Raw genomic sequence first — 23,339 nt, 5'->3', positions numbered from 1 at the left:
GACATATTCAAAAATAGACCACATATTGGGTCACAAGCAAAGTCTCCACAAATTCAAGAAGATTGAAATCATAAAAAGCTTCTTCGCAGACCACGATGGCATAATGTTAGAAATAAATTACAATAAAAACAACCCAAAATACTCAAACACTTGGAAGCTGAATAGCATGTTATTAAATATTGATTGGGTTACCGATGATATCAAAGAAGAAATTAAAAACATCCTGGACACTAATGACAATGAAAACACAACAATCCAAAACCTCTGGGACACAATGAAAGCAGTCCTGAGAGGGAAGTTTATAGCTCTACAGGCCTATCTCAAAAAACAAGAAAAAATGGTAGTCAATCATCTAACTCTTCAACTCAAAGAATTAGAAAGAGAGCAACAAGAAAACCCCAGAGTGAGCAGAAGGAAGGAGATAATAAAGATTAGAGCAGAAATCAATGAAATAGAGACCAAAAAAACAATACAGAAAATCAATGAAACCAAGAGCTGGTTCTTTGAAAGGATAAACAAGATTGACAAACCCCTAGCCAGGCTCACCAAGAAGCAAAGAGAGAGGTCCCAAATAAACCAAATCAGAAATGATAGAGGCGAAATAACAACAGACCCCACAGAAATACAAATGATTGTTAAACAATACTACGGGCAACTCTACTCCAACAAACTAGACAACCTGGAGGAAATGGACAAATTCCTAGAAAAATACAACATTCCAAAACTCAATCAGGAAGAATCTAAAAACCTCAATAGGCCAATAACTATGGAAGAAATTGAAGCAGTCATCAGAAAGCTTCCAGCAAACAAAAGCCCAGGGCCAGACGGCTTCACAGGGGAGTTCTACCAAACATTCAAGGAAGAACTAAAACCTACCCTCCTCAGACTACTACAAAAAATTCAAGAGGAAGGAACACTTCCAAGCTCATTCTATGAAGCCAGCATCACCCTAATACCAAAACCAGGTAAAGACATCACAATGAAAGAGAATTACAGGCCAATATCCCTCATGAACATGGATGCCAAAATCCTCAACAAAATCTTAGCAAATCGGATCCAGCAGTACATCAGAAGGATCATACACCATGACCAAGTAGGATTTATCCCAGAGATGCAAGGATGGTACAACATCCGTAAATCAATAAATGTGATACATCACATAAACAAATTGAAAGAAAAAAACCACATGGTCATATCAATTGATGCAGAAAAAGCATTCGACAAAATCCAACACCCATTTTTGATAAAAACTCTCAGAAAGGTGGGAATAGAAGGATCATACCTCAACATAATAAAAGCCATATATGACAGGCCCACAGCCAACATCATACTCAATGGACAAAAACTAACACCATTTCCCCTAAGAACAGGAACAAGACAGGGATGCCCACTCTCACCACTCCTGTTCAACATAGTACTGGAAGTATTAGCCATTGCAATTAGGCAAGAAGAAGAAATAAAAGGCATCCAAATTGGAAAAGAGGAAGTAAAACTGTCCTTATTTGCAGATGACATGATATTATACATACAAAACCCTAGAGACTCCATCAAAAAGCTACTAGACTTAATACATGAATTTGGCAATGTAGCAGGATACAAAATTAACCCCAAGAAATCTGAGGCATTTCTATACACCAATAGTGAACTTTCAGAAAGGGAGATCAGAAAAACAATCCCATTTACCATCGCACCAAAAAAATTAAGATACCTAGGAATAAACTTAACTAAAGAGGTTAAAGACCTCTACTCAGAAAACTACAGGACGTTGAAAAAAGAGATAGAGGAAGACATAAACAGATGGAAGAACATACCATGTTCTTGGATTGGTAGAATCAACATCATTAAAATGTCCATACTACCCAAAGCAATCTATACATTCAACGCACTTCCCATTAAAATACCAATGGCCTTCTTCAAAGATCTAGAACGAACTCTCCAAAAATTCATCTGGAATAAAAAAAGACCCCGAATAGCTGCAACGATCCTGAGAAAGAACAAAGTAGGTGGGATCTCAATGCCAGATATCAAGCTGTATTACAAAGCCACTGTTCTCAAAACTGCCTGGTACTGGCACAAGAACAGACATATAGATCAGTGGAATAGAATAGAGAGTCCAGAAATTAGCCCGAACCAATATGCTCAATTAATTTTTGACAAAGGAGGCATGAACATACAATGGAGCCAAGATAGTCTCTTCAATAAATGGTGTTGGGAAAACTGGACAGACATATGCAAGAAAATGAAACTAGAGCACCAACTTACACCATACACAAGAATAAACTCAAAATGGATAAAGGACTTAAATGTACGACAGGAAACCATAAAAATTCTAGAAGAATACAAAGGCAACAAAATCTCAGACATATGCCAAAACAATTTCTTCACTGATACAGCTCCTAGGGCAGTTGAAACTAAAGAGAAAATGAACAAATGGGACTACATCAAAATAAAAAGCTTCTGCACAGCAAAAGAAACCATCAACAAAACAACAAGAAAACCCACCTCGTGGGAAAACATATTTGCCAACGTCATATCTGATAAGGGCTTAATCTCCAAAATTTATAGGGAACTCATACAACTTAACAAAAAGAAGATAAACAATCCAATCAAAAAATGGGCAAAGGATCTAAATAGACACCTTTCAAAAGAGGACATTCAGAAAGCCAAGAGACATATGAAAACATGCTCAAAGTCACTAATCATCCGAGAGATGCAAATCAAAACAACAATGAGGTACCATCTCACACCTGTCAGAATGGCCATCATCAACAAATCAACAAACGACAAGTGCTGGAGAGGATGTGGAGAAAAAGGAACACTTGTGCACTGCTGGTGGGAATGCAGACTGGTGCAGCCACTATGGAAAGCAGTATGGAGGTTCCTCAAAAAATTGGAAATGGAACTCCCATTTGACCCTGTGATCCCACTTCTAGGAATATATCCCAAGAAACCAGAAACACCAATCAGAAAAGATGTATGCACCCAGATGTTCATAGCAGCACAATTCACCATAGCTAAGATCTGGAAACAGCCTAAGTGCCCATCAGTAGATGATTGGATTAGAAAACTGTGGTACATCTACACGATGGAATACTATGCTGCTGTTAAAAAGAAGGAACTCTTACCATTTGCAACAGCATGGATGGAACTGGAGAGCATTATGCTAAGTGAAACAAGCCAGTCAATGAAGGAAAAATACCACATGATCTCATTCTTTCATGGATAATTAAGACCATTACAAACTTTTGAACAATAATAAATACAGTGGCAGAGCTGCCTCAAACCGATTGTCGGTCTTCAGTGGTAAGGCCAGGGAGGGTTGGGGGACAGGAGGGAGGGGAGTAAGAGATCAACTGAAGGACTTGTATGCATCCATATAACCATAACTAATGGACATAAGACACTGGGGGGTAAGGGAGGGCAGGGGCTTGTCAAGGGTGGGGGGGAAAAAAGGACACATATGTAATACCCTTTGTAATGCTTTAAGCAATAAAAAAAAAAAGAAGGTGAAAGATATGTACACTGAAAAGTAGAAAATATTAATGAAAGAAATTAAAGATGCAAATGAATGAAACAATATTCTGTACTAATGAATTGGAAGAATTAATACTGTTAAAATGTCCATACTACCCAAAGCGAATCTACAGAATCAGTGCAATCCCTATCAAAATTCCAGTGGAATTTTTCATAGAAATAGAAAAATTTCTAAACTTTGTATGGATCCACAAAAGGCCCCAAGTAGCCAGAGAAATATTGAGAAAAAACAAAGTTAGAAGCATCATGCTCCCTAATTCCAAACTATATTACAAAGTTACAGTGATTAAAGCAGCATGGTACTGGCATAAAAATTGACGCATACATCAAAGGAACACAGAAGCGAGCCCAGAAATAAACCAACGTATATCTGGTCAATTTATGATAAAGGAAACAAGAATATAAAATGTGGAAAGAACAGGTTTTTTCAGTAAATGGAGTTGGGAAAACTGGACAGCCACATGCAAAAGAATAAAATTGAACCCCTATTTTACACCATCAACAAAAATTAACCCACAATGGATTAAGGACTTGAATGTAAGATCTGAAAGCATAAAGCCAAAAGTAAACATGGAATATTATCCTATCTAATAAAAGAGTAATATGCAAATTAACCATCACTCTGTGACAAAGATGGCAGCGCCCATAGCAGCCAGGGCAGGACGCTAGCAGCATTGCCCTGGCAACGTGAGCCCAGCAGGCAAGTGCAGCCTGCAGGCAGCAGCCAGCAGTGCCTACTTGGCCATTGCCGCGGCAACCCAGAAGCAGGCAAGCGCAGCCTGCAGGCAGCACCCAGAATGGCCTGCTTAGCCGTCACCAGGGCGACCCGGGAGCAGGCAAGCGCAGCCTGCAGGCAGCACCCAGCAGGGCCTGCTTGGCCATCACTGTGGTGTGGAACAGGCAGGCCCCACAGAGAGCAGAGAACCACGGGGACTGGGCCTACGTCATCAGTAGGACATACCCTGAGGGCTCCCGGATTGGAGAGAGTACAGGTTGGGCTGAGGGACCCTCCCACCATGCACAAATTTCGTGCACTGGGCCTCTAGTTCAACCATAAAAAGAATGAAGCCTTGCTATTTGTTACAACATGGATGGACCTTGAGGGCATTGTACTAAGCAAAATAAGTCAGACAGAGAAAGACAATTACCATATGATCTAACTTATATGTAAAATTAAAATAAAATAACAAAACTGGCATGGCTCAGTGGTTGAGCATGGACCTATGAATCAGGAGGTGACAGGTGGATTCCTGGTCAAGGCACAAGCCCAGGTTATGAGTTCAATCCCCACTGTGGGGCGTGCAGGCAGCAGCTGATCAATGATTCTCTCCCATCACTGATGTTTCTATCTCTCTCTCCCTTTCCCTTCCTCTCTGAAATCAATAAAAATATATTTTAAAAAACAAAACAAGACAAAAATGAGTTCATATACAGAGAACAGATCTGTGGTCACCAGAGATGGGGGGTTGTGAGTGGGTGAAATGGGTGAAAGCAGTCAAAGGTACAAACTCCCAGTTATAAAATAAATAAGTTATAGGGATGTAATGCAAAACATGGTAAGCACAGTCAATAATACTACATATTTAAAACTTGCTAAGAGAATGGATCCTAAAAGTTCTCAATTAAATGTAGTTAACTGTATGGTGACGAATGTTAATTAACTTAATGTGGTGATCATTTCAAATGTCAAGTTGTATACCTGAAACTAATTTAATGTTATATGTCAATTATACCACACACACACACACACACACACACACACACACACACACAAGTAGAAAATTTCTGATGAAAAAATTCAAAGACAGCCCTAGCCTGTTTGGCCCACTGGATAGAGCATTGGCCTATAGACTGAAGGGTTCCGGGTCTGATTCTGGTCAAAAGCACATACCTCAGTTGTAGGCTCAATCCCTGGCCCTGGTCTGGGCGCATATAGGAAGCAACCAATTGATGTTTCTCTCTCACATCAATGTTTCTCTCTCTGTCTCTTGCTCTCCCTTCCACTCTCTCTTAAAAAAAAAAACACTTAAAAAAAGCAAAAAGCAAACAACAACAACAAAAAAACAATGGGAAAATATTCTCTGGTGAGCATTAACAAAAAAAATAAAAAATAAAAAAATATATCAAAGACATTCTAAAAATAAATGGAGACATATTTTGTATTCATGGACCAAAGACTTACATTGTTTAGGTTTATTTCCAACTAGACCTATTATTTCAGTGCAATTCCAATCAAAATCCCAGCAAGCTGTTTTGTTCATGAGAAGCTGATTCTAAAATGTATATGGAAAAGGTGAAGGGATTAAGAAGTACAAAAAAGTTTGGTAGTTACAAAACAGTCACAGGGATATAAAGTACAGCATAGAGAATATAGTCAATAATATTGTAATAACTAAGTATGTTGCCAGATGGGTATTTGAAATATCAGGAGATCACTTTGTAAATTATATGATTGTCTAACCCAGCCGTGGGCAAACTACGGCCCGCGGGCCGGATCCGGCCCGTTTGAAATTAATAAAACTGAAAAAAAAAAAGACCGTACCCTTTTATGTAATGATGTTTACTTTGAATTTATATTAGTTCACACAAACACTCCATCCATGCTTTTGTTCCGGCCCTCCGGTCCAGTTTAAGAACCCATTGTGGCCCTCGAGTCAAAAAGTTTGCCCACCCGTGGCCTAACCACTATGCTATACAACTGAAATTAATATAAAATAATACTGAATGTCAACTATAATTGAAAAAATAAAATTTAGAAAAAACATATATAGAAAGACAAAGAACCTAGAAGAGCTAACACAGTACTGAAGAAGACGAACAAAGTTGGACAACTCACACTACACAGTTTCAAGAATTACTAAAAGGCTACAGTAATTAAGACAGTATGGTACTCCTGAAATAATAGACACAGCTCAATGGAACAGAAGAGAGACCCCAGAAACAGACCCATACAAATAGTCAACTGATCTTTGACAAAGAAGAAAAGGTAATTTAGTGGAGAAAGAATAGTCTTTTCAACAAATGGTGCTGGAACAACTAGGCATCCATATATAAATGTATTATAAATATATGAAACAACCTCACTAAAGGGAGTAGAGGAATAAGGTGCTAACCTATGCAGTTTCAGGAGTGGAATTTGTAAGAATAAAGGTAAAAGGATCTGTTCGTAAGCACTGCAACCTAGTTAATAATTTTCTTTTCCATGAGGATACAGGTGAACAATGCTGAAACCATCATAGATGTATACTGGAATTTAACAATTAAATAAATGGATGGCAGATGGTAGGAGCCAGAGAGGTTACAGATAAGTGAGGGGGAGGAGCTACAATGATCCATGAGTAATTGATTAGTTAGAAACATCAGTATGAACTCATGTTTAGCTTAACAGATACAGATAGTTAAATATGTATTTATAAATATGTGCATATACACATATTAGTATAAACACATTTATCTCCTTGCTCTATCAACTGAGGGAAGCGAGCAGAAATGAGTACACCTGGCACCTAGCTCTTGGTTCTAATATTCCCCAATAAAAGGAACAGGGATTCTTGGAGAAATGACTGATTCTGGTACTGGCTCAGGAAATATACAATATGAGCCTGGATTTTCTTGTACTGCAAGAAAGAAGAAAATGCTAAAAAACAAAAACAAATAAACAACAACAACAAAACACCCCAAATCCCAAACGAAACAGCCCACAATGCAGAGGTTATGTCAAAGGGACACAGGAGTGAATTTAAAGAGCACCCACAAACAAAATTGGAACAATTTGAGCAAAAGAGATAAAAAGTAGTATTGGATAATAACCCAAAATATAAAATGAATATCCATGAGTCTGATATACATAATAAAGTAAATGAATAAATGAATGAATTCCAAGTAATTTATGTATTTACTCCACCTTTAAGGAAGTGGTCTGTAACTCCCCATTCCTTAAACATGAGCTGCATATAGTTACTTTCTTTCAAAAAATACAGTATGGAAAAGGAGAAAAGAAATCCTAGTAAGTTTACAGTGGAGAAACCTGACAAGCAGGTGATCAAGGTCAATATCAACAGTGATAAATCATGTTAATTGTATGTGCTTGATATGACATGATGACAATAACACTACCTCTGTGGTCCTCCTCCCCAAACTGCATTACCCCAGTCTGTGGAAAACATCAGACAAATCCTGATTAAGGGATATTCTATAAAATACTGAACCATTAATTCTCAAAACTGTAAAGATTTTGAAAAACAAGGTAAGTCTGAGAAACTGTTGTATCCAACAGCAGCCTAAGTAGAAATGACTACTAAACTAATGTGTATCCTGAGTGGAATCCTGGAAAGGAAAAAGGACATGAGAAAAAAGGTGAGAAACTCTAACGTATGGTCTTTAGTTAACAACAATATATGAATATTGGTTCTTTAATTGAGACATGTAGACCATACTAATCTAGGATATTAACAACAGGGGACTAGATATAGGACTGTAAAACCATTATAAAATTTAAAATTTTTAAGAAAGAACATCCAAAAACTAATAAAGCTGGCCTTAGAAATAAGGAAAGGAAGGAAGCAGGGCAAATGATACTGATTTAAAGGAGTACAGATAGCACAAAATTTTAATGCTATCACCTTCATTCTAACATTCAGCTTCATTGATTTGTACACTGTCCTGCAGATTCTTCTGTGACCAAGAATCCTGCTTCAAAATATAGCAAGTCTGGTACCTGGAGACCTTGTATAGAATAGTAATAGGTAGAGAGACTTGGGAACTAGATTATTTCAGGCTAATATTACCTTCTAGCATATTCTCCTATATATTCTTGGGCAATTTACTTGACCTCTCTGTGCCTCAGCTTTCTCAAATGCAACATGAGAATAATAATAATAATAATACCCCATTGAATTGTTGTGAGCATGAGCTAAATTAATACATGTAAAGAACTAGACTAGAACCTGGTATGTATGTGTTAATTGTTAACAATTTAATCAGTTCATTCACTCAACAAAAATGTAGTAACAACCAAGAAGGGTTATGAATTCTAAAGAATAAGAGCTCAAAGGCGGATATGTTAAATTCAACTTGGCCTGGTAAAGGGAAAGTAGGATTTGTAAAAGCAAATGGAATAAAAATTTCCATCTCAGCTTACTTTGTCAAACCAGACTAGGCTTACATAAAATGAAAACTGAAATTATTCACGTCTAGTTTAATTTCTTAGTCCTCAAAGCTGTAAATTAATGTTGGTAAAGTCTGTATAACAATACCAATCCTAAGGTCTGCTGTGTAGAAACAACCATCCAAAGGGTTCTCCAGTGTTTCCAGTCACCTACACATTTCTGCCTGCAGAGAAACTGACAAGGTTTTTCAAAGCTGACTTCAGCTTGCAGACATGATCTGCTAGCACTGAGCAGGTCCTACCACCTCCCCCATCCAAACTCCTCTTCCAGAGAAGCACTCTGACCAAAGAAAATCAACCATAATGATGAGTATAGGTCCTTTCTTCCAAATATTTATCTACTTATATGGCACAAAATAGCCACAAAAGAAGCCACACCAAGTAGCTTGGCCTTGACAAAAGGTTTCCTTTTCTTTAGAAAAAGGAAGGAAAACAATGCTCTATTTGGTATCCCATCCTGCCCACCCCACAAATGTTTTCTCAAGTATCAGGCAAAAAAAATTAAAATATATCTACACTAATAAAAGAGAAACATGGTAATTGGCGTACGACCGCTACCCTTCCCATTGGCTAATCAGCGTATCCTTATGCAAATTAACGGTCAGCCAAGATGGCGGCCGGCAGCCATGCACTGAAGCGAGCAGGGAGGCTTGCTTCCTCCAGGAACTGCAGACTGCAACGTTCCCCGCCTCACTTGCCCGGACTCTCAACTGCAACTCTAAGCAACTATTACTATGTTGCAAATAAGAAGCTAAACAAAACGGCTTTCAGTCAGCCCCGGACTGCAACATTGTATCCATGTTTTCAGCAGCGAGGCCTCAGAGCTAAAGCTGGCCCAGAATAAAAAAAAAAAAAAGAAAAGAAAACAAGGAGCGATTGGGAGCTTTTAGTCAACTGCCAGTGGGAAAACAGCCCTCAGCCCCTCAGCCAGCCTGGCCAGGCACCCCAGTGGGGACCCCCACCCTGATCCAGGACACCCTTCAGGGCAAACCAGCCGGCCCCTACCCATGCACCAGGCCTCTATTCTATATAGTAAAAGGGTAATATGCCTCCCGGCACCGGGATCAGCGGAGCAGCAAGGCTCCCGGCACCGGGATCAGTGTGACAGGGGCAGCACCCAAACCCCCTGATCAGCCCTGCTCTGTGCCTGATGGCGGGAGGGGGGAGCTCCCCAATCCCCCGATTGCCCTGCGGCTCTGTGTGTGACAGGGTGCAGCGCCCCAACCCCCTGATCGGCCCTGCTCTGTGGGTGATAGAGGGTGGCACCCCAACCCTCCTCCACGGGCCTTGCTCTGTGTGTGACAGGGTAGAGCCATAACCTCCCCTTTGGCCCTGCCCTGAGTGTGACAGGGTGCAGCGCTCCAACCCTTGATCCACCCTGCTCTGTGTGTGACAGGGGGCGGTGCCCCAGCTCCCCTATCGGCCCTACTCTGTGAGTGATAGGGGGGAGCTCCTCAACCCCCTGATGGACCCTGCTCTGTGAGTGACAGGGGGCAGCGCCCCAACCCCTTGATTGGCCCTGCTCTGTGAGTGACAGGGGGCAGCACCCCAACCCCCTGATGGGCCCTGCTCTGTGTGTGACAGGGGGCGGTGCCCCAGCTCCCCTATTGGCCCTACTCTGTGAGTGATAGGGGGGAGCTCCTCAACCCCCTGATGGACCCGGCTCTGTGAGTGACAGGGGGCAGCGCCCCAACCCCTTGATTGGCCCTGCTCTGTGAGTGACAGGGGGCAGCACCCCAACCCCCTGATGGGCCCTGCTCTGTGTGTGACAGGGGGCAGCACCCCAATCCCCTGATTGGCCCTGCTCTGTGAGTGACAGGGGGCAGCGCCCCAACCCTCTGATTGGCCCTGCTCTGTGAGTGACAGGAGGCAGCGCCCAAACCCCCTGATCGGCCCTGCTCTGTGCGTGATAGGGGGTGGCACCGAAACCTCCCCATTGACCCTGCCTTGAGTATAACAGGGGGAGGTGCCCCAACCCTCCAATCAGTCTACCCTGAGTGTGACTGAGGGTGGCATTGCAACCTCCCGATCCGCCCTGCTCTGTGCATGACGGGGCAGCGCCCCAACTCCCCAATCGGCCCTGCTCTGAGCCTGACCAGGGGCTGCACCTAGGGATTGGGCCTGCCCTCTGCCACCCGGGAGCAGGCCTAAGCCAGCAGGTCGTTATCTCCCGAGGGGTCCCAGACTGTGAGAGGGCACAGGCCGGGCTGGGGGACCCCCCCCCCTCCCCCCCCGCCGAGTGCACAAATTTTTGTGCACCGGGCCTCTAATATATATATATATATATATATGTATTTTTTATGTGTGTATGTGTATTTTGGGAGGGGGGGCTAAAGTAAAGCACTAGCAAAAAAATGTTACATATAAGAAAAGTAGGAATTTTCTGACTTTGATAATAGATACTATAGACAAGAGAATATGGAATCCATGTACTGATGAAGTTTTGTCCATTATGATACACTATTGGCTACTGATGTAAATCCAAGATGGTTATCCCATTTCGTTAAGTGAAAACTCTTTTTATAACTAACATTATAAAATTTTCTAAATACTAAGTTTCTATAAAGAATAATAGCCTTTCAACACTTGACAAATAAGGTAGGAAGTGTGTAGGTTTAATATTTTTCCCCATATATATCCAACTAAATTACCTGGTTTGTGTTAATGTGAAATTATTTTTCACATTTAAAATCTTTTATGAATAAACATTTTCAGTAATTTTCAACTGGAGAACAACAAAATAAGCACACAGTGGTTCAAAAGTAATTATTGAAAGCAATTAAGATAATAGTGCAACAGCCTGACTACAGACTATGGTCTGAAGTCCATCATTTATGGAATATGAATTCACAAGTTTCTGTACATTCACTACATAGCCCTTGAAACAATTGCATTAAACCAAGAGGGGGAGAAAAGAAGTAATTAAAGAAGTTTAAGCTAGACCTGGCCGGGAGGCTCAGTAGGTTGAAGTGTCATCCCCTACACCAAAAAGGTTGCCTGTTTGATTCCGGTCAGGGTTCCATACTCCATAGGGGCGTGAATGGGAGGCAACCGATCAATGTTTCTCTCTTACATCGATGTTTTTTTTCTCTCTCCCTTTCTCTTTCTCTAAAATCAACAAACATATCCTTCAGTGAGGCTTTTTCTTAAAAAAAAAAACACAGGTTAAGCTATGTTGCAAAATTAATTTTATTAAAAGTTATAGCTCTGTTGGTTATTTGAAGTATTGTTTTATAACTGAAATACACAATGATCACACACTTAGACAATTAAACAGCACTTAAATCATCATTCTAATTAAAGTTAATGATTATTTTATACACAGTAGATTATATAATTCCACAAAGATTGGATACATTAGAAAAAGATAATAGTGGAAAAATAGTAGAAGAAGGAGGAGTAATACCAGTGAAAGAAGCCATTTGTTTTCAAAGTCAGGAGGAAACATCACAGCAGACAGCTAAATTACACAATTCTCCAAGTGGGTATTCGAGCATCTAAAAAAAGGAAGTTCAATAACCGAGATGCAAAATTGCTCTCCTAAGGCTTTTAGCTACTTGATGAGTCAAATAGTCATCATATCAAACTATATTTTTTAATTTGAAAATCAAAAAGTGGTTGACCTCCAAATTAGAAACTGCATTTCCTTCTCTGACTTCACCACAATTTTGTGATAAAAGCAAGAGAAAGAGAACAGAATAAGGAAACAGAATGAAGGTCAAACCAGAGTTCATATAATTTACATACATACAAGTTCTTTCCACTTCAATACTCTTAATTTACTAACTAACTTTTATCCATACTAGCTCAGTTAAGATTTCATAAAAATGGCATTTTAACTCTACCACTACCAGAGGACATCAGTGATTGTGGGTGGGGATCTTAGACTTGTACATAACACTGTTTATTTATGTAGCCTGTTTTTATATTCATTTGCAAAGTTGAGGATTTTGTTCTTTATTAACAGGATTTCATATAATGAGTCGCATAAAGTCGAATAGGTGTAAAAGAATGAATCTTTAAAATGCTGGTGAAAAGAGAGAAGTAATTATGATGGACACAAATGTGGAGAATTGTTTTTTAAGTATTGAGGAAATATTAAATGGTTCTTTTAAGTTAATTAAATTAAAAAATAAGAAAGGCTTTGAAAGGAAGATCACAAATCACTCAACATGGGACAAGTACTATGTGAATGTAAATAATAGAAACTGAGGAAAAGCAATAATAAAAAAACTCTTGCTAGCTAAGGGTTCATCGTGAACTCTCCATAATCCTTAGTCTAATGTTAACTGAGGAGAAGATACAAGTTTGTTGGAAAATAGAAGAGTTAAGGTACTGATTAAGTGTTTATTTCAATCCATGAAAGATTCCATAGATTCAAGGCCTATTCACATCTCTAGGACAGGACAGGAGTGGGGAACCTTTTTTTTTTTTGCCAAGGTCCAGATGGATAGCTATAATATCATTTGAGGGCCATAAAAAATTATCAACTTAAAAATTAGCCGAAACCGGTTTGGCTCAGTGGATAGAGCGTCGGCCTGCGGACTGGAAGGTCCCAGGTTCGATTCCGGTCAAAGGCATGTACCTTGGTTGCAGGCACATCCCCAGTGGGGGATGTGCAGGAGGCGGCTGATCAATGTTTCTCTCTCATCGATGTTTCTAACTCTCTATCTCTCTCCCTTCCTCTCTGTAAAAAATCAATAAAATATATTTTAAAAAAAATTAGCCTGCTATATTTGGTCAAACATTTAACTCACCCCTACTAATGCCTTGGCAGGGCCAGACCAAATGATTTCTCAGGCCCTATACAGCCCACGGACCAGATGTTCCCTACCCCTGCTCTAAAATATCAAAATGAAGAACAAAGTAGCAATGACATGCCATAGCTGCTGACTTTCCCCAAAAGTTGCTTGTGGAGACTATTAAGATGGCGTTACCTTTTATAATATATTTTCTGTAAATATAAAACTGTTCTGTTACAGAAATTATTAATATACACATCCATAAATTACCACAAATATATTTTTACAGATGTTATATAGAATGGTTATGCCTAATATTGAGATTTTGGATGATGAGTTTACATTCCTATTGGATGCAAACATATTCAGGGAGTAAAACATATACCTCTTTCAATTATTTTAGGTTCTCAAATTTACTATTTTATTAAGAGCCTTTTGGAATTCATCTTGTTCCAAAATGGAAATTTCTGTCATTTCCCAAATGTCTGTTCTATCTCTTCAATTGTATTGTCAAAGTCCATCAAGGGCAATGACTATGTTTCTACCTATAACATCTAGTCTCAACGAATGTCTATAGAATAACGAATTCAAACTAAAAATTTAGGTAAATATCAGCATGACCCAAGAAACCCTTTCACATCTTTTTTTTTTTTTTTAAATATATTTTATTGATTTTTTACAGAGAGGAAGGGACAGAGATAGAGAGTCAGAAACATCGATGAGAGAGAAACATCGATCAGCTGCCTCCTGCACATCTCCCACTGGGGATGTGTCCACAACCCAGGTACATGCCCTTGACCGGAATCGAACCTGGGACCTTTCAGTCCACAGGCCGACGCTCTATCCACTGAGCCAAACCGGTTTCGGCCCCTTTCACATCTTAATCTTTTTTTTTTCCCCCTCTAAAGAAGAGACTACAAAGACAAACCATTGGTGAATCTATATGTAACCAAAACCAAAAGACAGTTAATTGACAGAATGTTTTATGGTTCCACCTATATTTTTTAAAATTCAGTAGTCATTTTCTCTTTTTTTATTGTTTTAAGTGTATATGTTTTGCTAACATATGCTTTAAAGGTATCATGAAAGGAGCAGCACATTTCTCAAACTGATGGTAAAATCAGAACTTTATTGATTTACTAAGAGTGTCCCGGTGCACAGATCTGTGCACATTGAAAGGAAATTAATTAGAAGAAATATTTTAATATCGATATTCGCATCTTGCTAATGAAAAGAAAATACGATTCTACCAAATCTCCTATCTACCTACTCCAGGACTTCTGTGAGGATCATATGAGATGAGGCATGGGAAAACGCTTCACCAACATTTGGTTAAACTGTAAAATGTTTGCACCTGGCTATAAAGCAAGTTGAGTTCCTGGGCTGAAGAAACTCTAAGGAGGCTAGTCCTTGGGAGAGAGGAAGGGAGAGAGGAAGCCAGGCGTTGCTACGTGAAGTCATTACCCACAGCCACCGTTTTGAGGCTGGGCTGGGCTGTGGGCCGCATTTTGCGCCATAGGGTCTTGGCAGCATTGGCTGCGATTTGGTGGGCTGTCACTCTGGGGTGGTGGCGGGGCCTGTGTCACACTTGGGGGAAGCCGAGTGTTGGTTGGTTGGCACCAGGTCCGTGGTGCCGTTTATTTATAGATGGTCAGTGCGCATCATGCAGCTCCTGCATTGAGCGTCTTCCCCCTGGTGGTCAGTGTGCATCATAGCTACCAGTCAGACGACAGACACTTAGCATTATATATATGTACTAGAGGCCCGATGCACAAAAATTTGTGCACTGGGAGGGAGGGGGTGGTCCCTCAGCCCGACCAGTGCCCTCTCACAGTCTGGGACCCCTTGGGAGATAACCACCTGCTGGCTTAGGCCTGCTCCCTGGGTCGCCGATGGCAGGCCCGATCCCGCGGGGGCAGGCGTCTGGCGCTGCCTGCCCTGCCTCCCCAGGTTGCAGATGGCAAGCCCGGATCCCACGTTGCCTGCCCCACCTCCGCGGGTCGCAGATGGCAGGCCCGGATCCCACACTGACTGTCCCGCCGCCCCAGGTCGCACACGGAAGGCTTGGATGGCGGCGGAGTGAGCGGCGGCTCGTGCTGTCCCGCCCCGCCCCCCCCCCCCCCGGGCCCGCCCCCCCCCGGGTCGCAGATGGCAGGCCCTGATGGCGGCGGGGCAGGAGGCGGCTCACACTGTGCTACCCCGCCTACAGTATGCAAATTTAATGGCCATCTTTGTTGGGTTAATTTGCATACTCTTCTGATTGGCTGATGGGCATAGAGAAGGTACAGTCAATTAGCATCTCTGTCTTTTATTAGTGTAAATAAATATTACTCTGAGAATGAAGGTAAAGAGTATCATTGTTTATATAACAAGAATTTTCATTTCAATGAGAAAACATGAGTATGAATATATACAAGTGCATGCCACTTAAATGTATCATATTGTTTAGTGATAATAAATACTATTTTAACATTAAGTTTTATATGAAACAATTAACCTTTAGAGAGAAATCTTCCAAGTTTAGCTTCTAGCAAGCAGTATTATGACAAGTAGAAAATAACTGTTTCATTTGGGACTGCATTTCAAAGCACATTCAAGCTTCTTTGGCTAACCATATAGAATTTTGGATCACTAATATTAATAACATGTTCCAAGTGTACACCTTGCATACACTTGCACACACACACATTTATTCTCATTCTTTTTTAAAAATCCTCACCCAAGGATATGCTTATTAATTTTACAGCCAGGGGAAAAAGGGGGAGAGGAGAGAGAGAGAGAAACATCAGTGTGAGAGAGAACACTGATGAGCTGTACATGCCCCAACTGGGAATGGACCTGCAACCTAGGTATATGTGTTAGGTGCCCTAACCCCAGAACATAACCTGCAACCTTTAGGTATATGTACGAGGCTCCAACCAAGTTACACCGGCCAGGGCTATTCTCATTGTTATTCTCCTGGCCGCACCCCTCCCCACCTTCCTCTGTTTCCCCCTCTCGTTTTCTCCATCTATAGAAATATAGTCACATGGAGAGACAGAGAGTATATGGTAAATAGTAGACACTAAAAATTGGTTGTGAAATTTAATAAAAGACATAAAAGTCATGGAAACACTTACTTCATCAGCCACCATGCACCTGGAAAAAAGAAAAATAAAAGGAAATTAATTTCTTAATTATCAAAGTCAACCATTTAAAAGTTCGGATTAAGTAGCTTGCCACAAAATAGTTTACGGATGATGAAGTACTACGCTGGAGACAGGTGTCTGTATGTGTGCATGAGAACAGGGGCCAGCGCTGACTTGATGAGACTCTCTGGCTGCCAACGGCATATGACTATGTGGGCTTGTCACAGCCTCAGCTGCACTGTTCGCCACTGCCCACCATGGAGACAGCTACAGTGACCCTTCAGAAATGTGAGCAAAATGGCAAGTGACTGTACCAGTGAGTTCCGTCCTCCTTACCATCAAACCTTAAAACGGTCTTCCCTACAGATAAGAATACGGTATTAAAGTACAAGAAAACAAATGTCAAGAAAAAGTTCCTACTTCTGTTAGTTTCTTCCTTTTTCACCAATGGTCTTGACATTATATAATTTTATAAGGTTTATTTTAACATAAAACACAAATTAAAAATTTGATAATAAATATATTATCAAGGAATAAGTTACAGGTAAAATGGAATTTCGTTCTTAAAAAGAAAAAAACATGTCAGGTTACCTAATAAGTATTTTTATGGGAAAATAAGATAAAAATATTGTAACTGAAATTTAAAGCATATGCAAGAATATAAAGTTTATTACATTTTTTACACAGAAGGCTAAAAAGTAGAAATGAAAAAAGCAATACTTTGAGAATCATGATTATTTCCAGAAAAATTCATGTGTTTGCCTCTTTTTCATTTTAAAATCCAACTCAAATTTGGTGAAGATGTCATTTTAAGTGTATATTATTTGCTGAGCATCTACTATGTACCCAGCACTGTTCTAAGTGCTAGAGATGTAGCAGTGAATTAAAGTCATTCCCTCATAGAGGTTGCCTGGAAGGAGGTAATACACAAGCATACGGTTCCAGTGGTGATAGTTCTATTAAAAACATTAAAACCAGGTAAGGCAGAATAAGGAATATAGGGGAAAACACATTTCATAGAGTGGTCAGGAACAGTCTTTATGTTAGGCAAGTTGGACAGATTTGAGCAAGTCATAAATTTAATGAGAAAGGGAATTATGAGAAAATGTGGAGGAAGATTCTTCTCAACAAAGTGATCAGCAAGACCAAAGATCCTGAGATGAGACAGTTATAATATCATTTAAAAGGATAAGGAAGCTAATGTGAGTAAAGTTCAGTGAGATGAAAACAGTAGTAATATTACTACTACTAATAATGTTGGAAGGCAGTTAGGCTTCTAACCCTGAAGAACCTTATAAGCAATGGCATAGAATTTGGATTTTCTTTGAATCCTTTGGAAAGAAGCAACATATTACCTTTTTTAAAAGACTGCTGTTGGCTTATCTATTTACTAGTATATAAAAGCCAAGCGACTGGAACAGTGGAACTACCAGAAGAACTGGAACGATTAGTCGCTATGAGGTGTATTGCAGCGGCCAATTGGCCCAATGTGAGCCCCGATTGGCCCCCCCAACCGCCTGTGGTCCCTCCCCTGGCCAGCCCCACCCCCGATCGGCCCCCATCAGGGCGGGCCAGCCAGACCCCACACATGCACGAATTCATGCACTGGGCCTCAAGTAGAGAATAAACTGTACAAGGCAAGAGCCGAAGCATAGAGAGCAGTCAGGAGGCATCTGCAGTAGACCAGGAAAGAAACAATGTATGAATGAGTGGTAGAGGTGGAAGTGGTCAGTTTAGGTACTTTTAGAAAGTACAGCCACTGGGGTTTGATCATCATTTGGGATGGGAATGTAAAAATAAGAGAGAAAAGTCAAGAATGAATGTGAAGGTATTGGCTCAAGCAACTAACTGTGAAAATGGTGGTGATGCCATTCACTGAGACAGGAAAGGCTGGGAGAAAAGTAGGTCTGGGGACAACCACCAAAAAAGTTCAGTTTGGCCTTGGCCAGGTGGCTCAGTTAGTTGAGCATTGTTCTATACACATAAAGGTTGTGGGAGCGATGCCTGGTCAGGGCACATACCCAGGTTGCAGGTTTGATCCCAAGTTGGGGTGCGTGTGGGCAGCAACCGATCGATGTTTCTCTCTCTTTCCCTCATCTCTCTAAAATCAAGGATTAATTGGTGAGGATTAATGGGAGAGGGTATATACTAGTATAAAGTTTTGTTTGGACATTAACCTTTGTGGTATCCATTAGATATCCAACTTGAACTATTAAGTAGGATATGTGAGTCAGGGGAATGACAGGAACTAGAGATAAAATAAATGAGGATCATCAGAATATAAATGATAATTGGAATGAGTGAGGATACAGGATATTCTGAAACTTAACTGTAGCTTGTTCCTATCTATGTCCAACGCCATGGTCCTTAACTTTTTAAAATTAGGCTGCTGCTGAGACCTGCCGGATAGTGCTTACAGTAGGGTAACATCAGAGTCAACTGGAACACAGCTAACTTGCCTGTGAGTGGCTAGCCAACTGAAAAGCAGCATTGGCCCTGGGCAAAAGCTGAGGGCTGGAACAGACGAATCACTGGAATAGATGGGCTTTCAGGTACCGTGAGACCCCCCGTGACGATGACTTCCCATCCCTCTGAATGTGCTGGATTTTCCTAACTGAGCCAGGTGGGTCTTCCTACTTCGGAAACCAAGCGAGTTGAAGTAGATTACAGAGCACTAGGCTTCCTTCCGGTATCTCTAGTGGGCTGCCCCTCCTTAAACTGTAGGCACTATTCCTTTACCAACCATTGGGATTCCTGCTGTTAAGGATGGTTCAGCAACCAGACCTCATTTCCAATGAGCCACCATAGAAAAATAACTGCCCATGAGAGAGGCACCAACATTTGAAACAGCAAAATAAGAGTGAATTATCAGAACACCTATCTCGTGAACAAGAAGAGCTAGAAAAGAAAACCATGTGCACAAAAACTGTTTGAGCACTTACGGAAATTCTGATGCAACACACACACACACACACACACACACACACACGCACACATCCTAAAACTCGAAGCCATAATTATCAAACTAAAAGGAGTAGATGAATTTTTTTAAAAGGATGATCATTACTGACATCTAATAAGCAGATTGGAAGATGAAGCACAAGGATTCTCTCTCAAAGCACAGGGCAGAAGGGCTGGAGCAGGACAGCACAAGATTTCATCACACTATCAGAATGGCACACAATTCAAAACTTATGAACTGTTTACTTCTGGAATTTTCTATTTCATATTTTTGAACTGCAGTTGACTGTCAGTAACTGAAACCATGGAAAGCAAAGCCTCAGATAAGGGGTGGGGACTAAATGTATTTACAAAAATAAATGACAGGCTGGGCTTGGCCCATGGAGAGTAATCTGCAGACTCCAGTTTTAAGGGTGTCAGAATTCTCTTTAAATGCTGAGTTTTCATTTAGATTATAATCCCCCCAAATAGGAATATTCTGGATTATCAGAATAATTACTTTAAAATTAGGTGTGTGTATATTTGCTACTCTCTTTTGCATTTAGGATTGTATGAGGCATATGTTCTCCCCTACACACCCGCACAAGATACTTCTTACTGTGAAATACTGAAAGGATAAGTATTTTTACAACAGTTATAAAAGAGAACTGTAGAAAGATCTCGAGGGAGCTGATTTTTTTTTTAGCTCCAAACGTTAAACTTCATTATCAGTAACCATGATAGTCAATATGAAATGAAGAATTTTTAACCATTGTTATAGACCTGATAGACACACTTTAACAAGGCCTCACGGATGAATTGGTCTTTATGTGATAGAGGTAGCTATTGTGTTTCTAAATCACTCCTTAAAATTGGCCTTGGAACATGCGCAGAGCCTGATGTTGCTTTCCCCAAATCTTTTCTTCCCTTTTCCCTCAATAATACAACCCTGAGGATAGGATCTATTTTCCAAGTTCCATTTCAGCCAGGTGTGGACGTCACACAGTGTGTGGTCAATGAGACAGCAGAGGTCACTGGGTGGTGACTGAAAAAAACTTGTTAAAATAGAGTCAACTCAGTTGGCAAGTACCCTTTTGTCTTCTTCCTCTCTTCCTGCATAAAACAATGCTGCCAAACCTGGAACTGGAGCAGCTACCTCTGACCTACCAGAAAGGAAAGGACACCGGGATTGCAGAGGTGTGGCTCGGACATCGTGGACTACCTAACTCCAAACTTCCTGTTGGGGGAACGAGAGCAGAATAGTCCTATCTATTTTAGCCATTACTATTTGATATTTTATTCTGTGTAGCTGGACTCAATTCCTTATCATTAAAAGGTAAATACAGGATAAGTGATAAGGAGACATGAGGCTATTTCTTTTCACCATAAAACCCAACAATCATCAATTTAGTTTCCACAAAATAACACCATCCATCCTATTAAATTAATATTGTTAAATTGAATTGTCTTCATTTTTTGGTTTACTCTTAATTTTATAAATGTGTTTTCACCTAAAAAATACTTTCTAAAATCAATATGTATAAGGAAGTTGGACCTAGTTTGGGGTTTGTATTTAATATAAAACATTTTAAATAAACAATAGGGGTTTGAGGGAATTTCTTCCTTTGAAATGAGTGTCATGATTACTTGGGTACAGGGACCTGCTTGAAGGTGAGGAGGAGGCATTTTGAATCCAGGCAATTGTTTAGTGTTCACCAGGTCTTTCTCCCTGTAACCTTCATTGCACATTTGGGTACAAGTAACTACTTTCCTCTTCTGCCTTACAGCATTTGCCCTGAAAGGACTTCTACCATAACATCGGTAACATTTAGTACACTTACTTGTTTATATGTTTGTCTCTTGCTCAGACTAAGGGTCTAGAACAGCCGTGGGCAAACTACGGCCCGCGGGCCGAATCCGGCCCGTTTAAAATGAATAAAACTAAAAAAAAAAAAAAGACCGTACCCTTTTATGTAATGATGTTTACTTTGAATTTATATTAGTTCACACAAACACTCCATCCATGCTTTTGTTCCGGCCCTCCGGTCCAGTTTAAGAACCCATTGTGGCCCTCGAGTCAAAAAGTTTGCCCACCCCTGGTCTAGAACTATGCCTAGTGCTCAAAGTTATATTTTGTGATTGACTAAATAAATGTGTACCTGATGGTTGTTGAAATTAAAAAAACAATTTGATATATGTACATACCTGGTCTGATTCACATCCACATCTCCACAAGATGGAATAAGGTATAATAGGCTCTCAGTTTGTAATAAAACTATTTAACTTATTTCTCCATCTTCCTATCAATATTTAAGTCTCAGTGATGCACATGTCGTTATTCAGAAAGCAAATTTAATACTGGTAGTAATTTTTACTAATTATAAAATCACTTTAGACTAGACCAAGCAGATCTGATTTACTTCTTAGTTGCTTTTCATATAAACTATATTTTTGTTTGTAAGTCCAAAATATTATAATGAATGTTACTGTCTAATTAAGCCCTAAAAATTCTCTACTAATTGCTGTAGGAATAATCAATGTTTTTGACCTGCAGCTTTATAAACAAGAATAAATAATTATATAAAAGCTAATGTGATATAATGGTCCAATAGGAATTATTATACATCCTGAAAATAATAATTGCCTCAAAACAGCTGAAACAGACCTTTTTTTTAAAAGCTATCTAGGAGGATACAGAGAATATTTTCTATTTTTCTCTTTATTAGTAAAAGTTATAGGGTAATTTTGTGCTACTGCGGTCGGTCAGACTAATGAAACATAATATTTTCAAGATATAATCTAGCAATTAGAGACTAGTTTAATTTTTTTTAAAGCTCATGAACGGAAAAAGCAATCCTTTTAAGAACTTCATCTGGATTTTGGCATACACGGGATTTGCTTATAAAACTCGCATCTCTTACATACTTTGAGATTATCATAGACTTTTATGTCCTTCCAGTATGTGACTGGTATTTCATAATGGGTAAACGAACTAAAACAAAACACTAAATGTTATTGTAACTTGTTTTCCAAAGTCATAATATATGCAGCAAATGTGGGTTGCTTTACCAAAGTCTTTCTCCTCTTATTTCTCTATTACAGACTCTGGAATTTTCTAGGTATATCTTCCATGTGCTTCTGAACATTGCTGGGTAAGAATATCTTGTCCAGAACTACTTACGATGGATGACACAGTGGAAAGAAGACATGAGGAGGCCTCTGAATGAGGAGCCACCTTGGAACCATCTACTCCTGGATTCTTGTTACATAGTATGTGATATATTAATTCTCTTTAGTAATTAAGCCATTTTGAGTTGAATTTCTATTCCTGCAGTGCATCCTAATGGAAACAGTGTTTATAAAACCAGTTTTTAATGTCAATCCCGTTCCTTTTGTTTGTACCTGCTAAATTTACTATCCTCTGTAACTCCCCCACATCCACCGCCAGTATTTACTTAATGACAGTGAACATAGCTATTTGGATTTTATTGAATAGAATGTAACTTCAGCATCATAACAACAATAAAGTTTTTATGGTATATTTGCATTTATAATGTACTCTCTTACCTCATTTGATCACAGCTCAGCTTCCTTGGCTTAGCTTAGTCAATTCATAAATCAGATGAGACTAAGAAGCTGGATATAGAGGCCTAAGATATTTTCAATTATATGCTTGCAAATAAGAGCAGCACATTAAGCTTTTAGAGAAATGCAGCAGTCTGAATTTATAAGCAACCAAAATAAATAGTGTTGTTTTGTAGATTTTATTTTAACATAAATTTCTGACCCAAGGGTAAGAATCACATACTTAAATCAATTGTTTAATTA

The 23,339-nt window shown here is 39.8% G+C and overlaps 1 protein-coding gene across 2 annotated transcripts in view; it reads right to left on the bottom strand.

The window, feature by feature from the left end:
- ZRANB3 (zinc finger RANBP2-type containing 3) overlaps positions 1 to 23,339 on the bottom strand; it is a 249,644-nt gene that overhangs the window by 120,758 nt on the left and 105,547 nt on the right. For both annotated transcript variants that reach the window (XM_070423080.1, XM_070423081.1), the window contains exon 3: positions 16,563 to 16,581. In XM_070423080.1, coding sequence (XP_070279181.1) covers positions 16,563 to 16,581 — 19 coding nt within the window. The remainder of the gene's footprint in view (positions 1 to 16,562; positions 16,582 to 23,339) is intronic.

Source organism: Myotis yumanensis, unplaced genomic scaffold, assembly GCF_028538775.1.
Source record: "Myotis yumanensis isolate MYYU_CA2020_CCGP unplaced genomic scaffold, mMyoYum1.0.hap1 SCAF_8, whole genome shotgun sequence".
Lineage (NCBI taxonomy): Eukaryota > Metazoa > Chordata > Mammalia > Chiroptera > Vespertilionidae > Myotis > Myotis yumanensis.
Note: the sequence above shows the minus strand (reverse complement) of the source record. Positions and strands in the feature narration are given on the sequence as shown.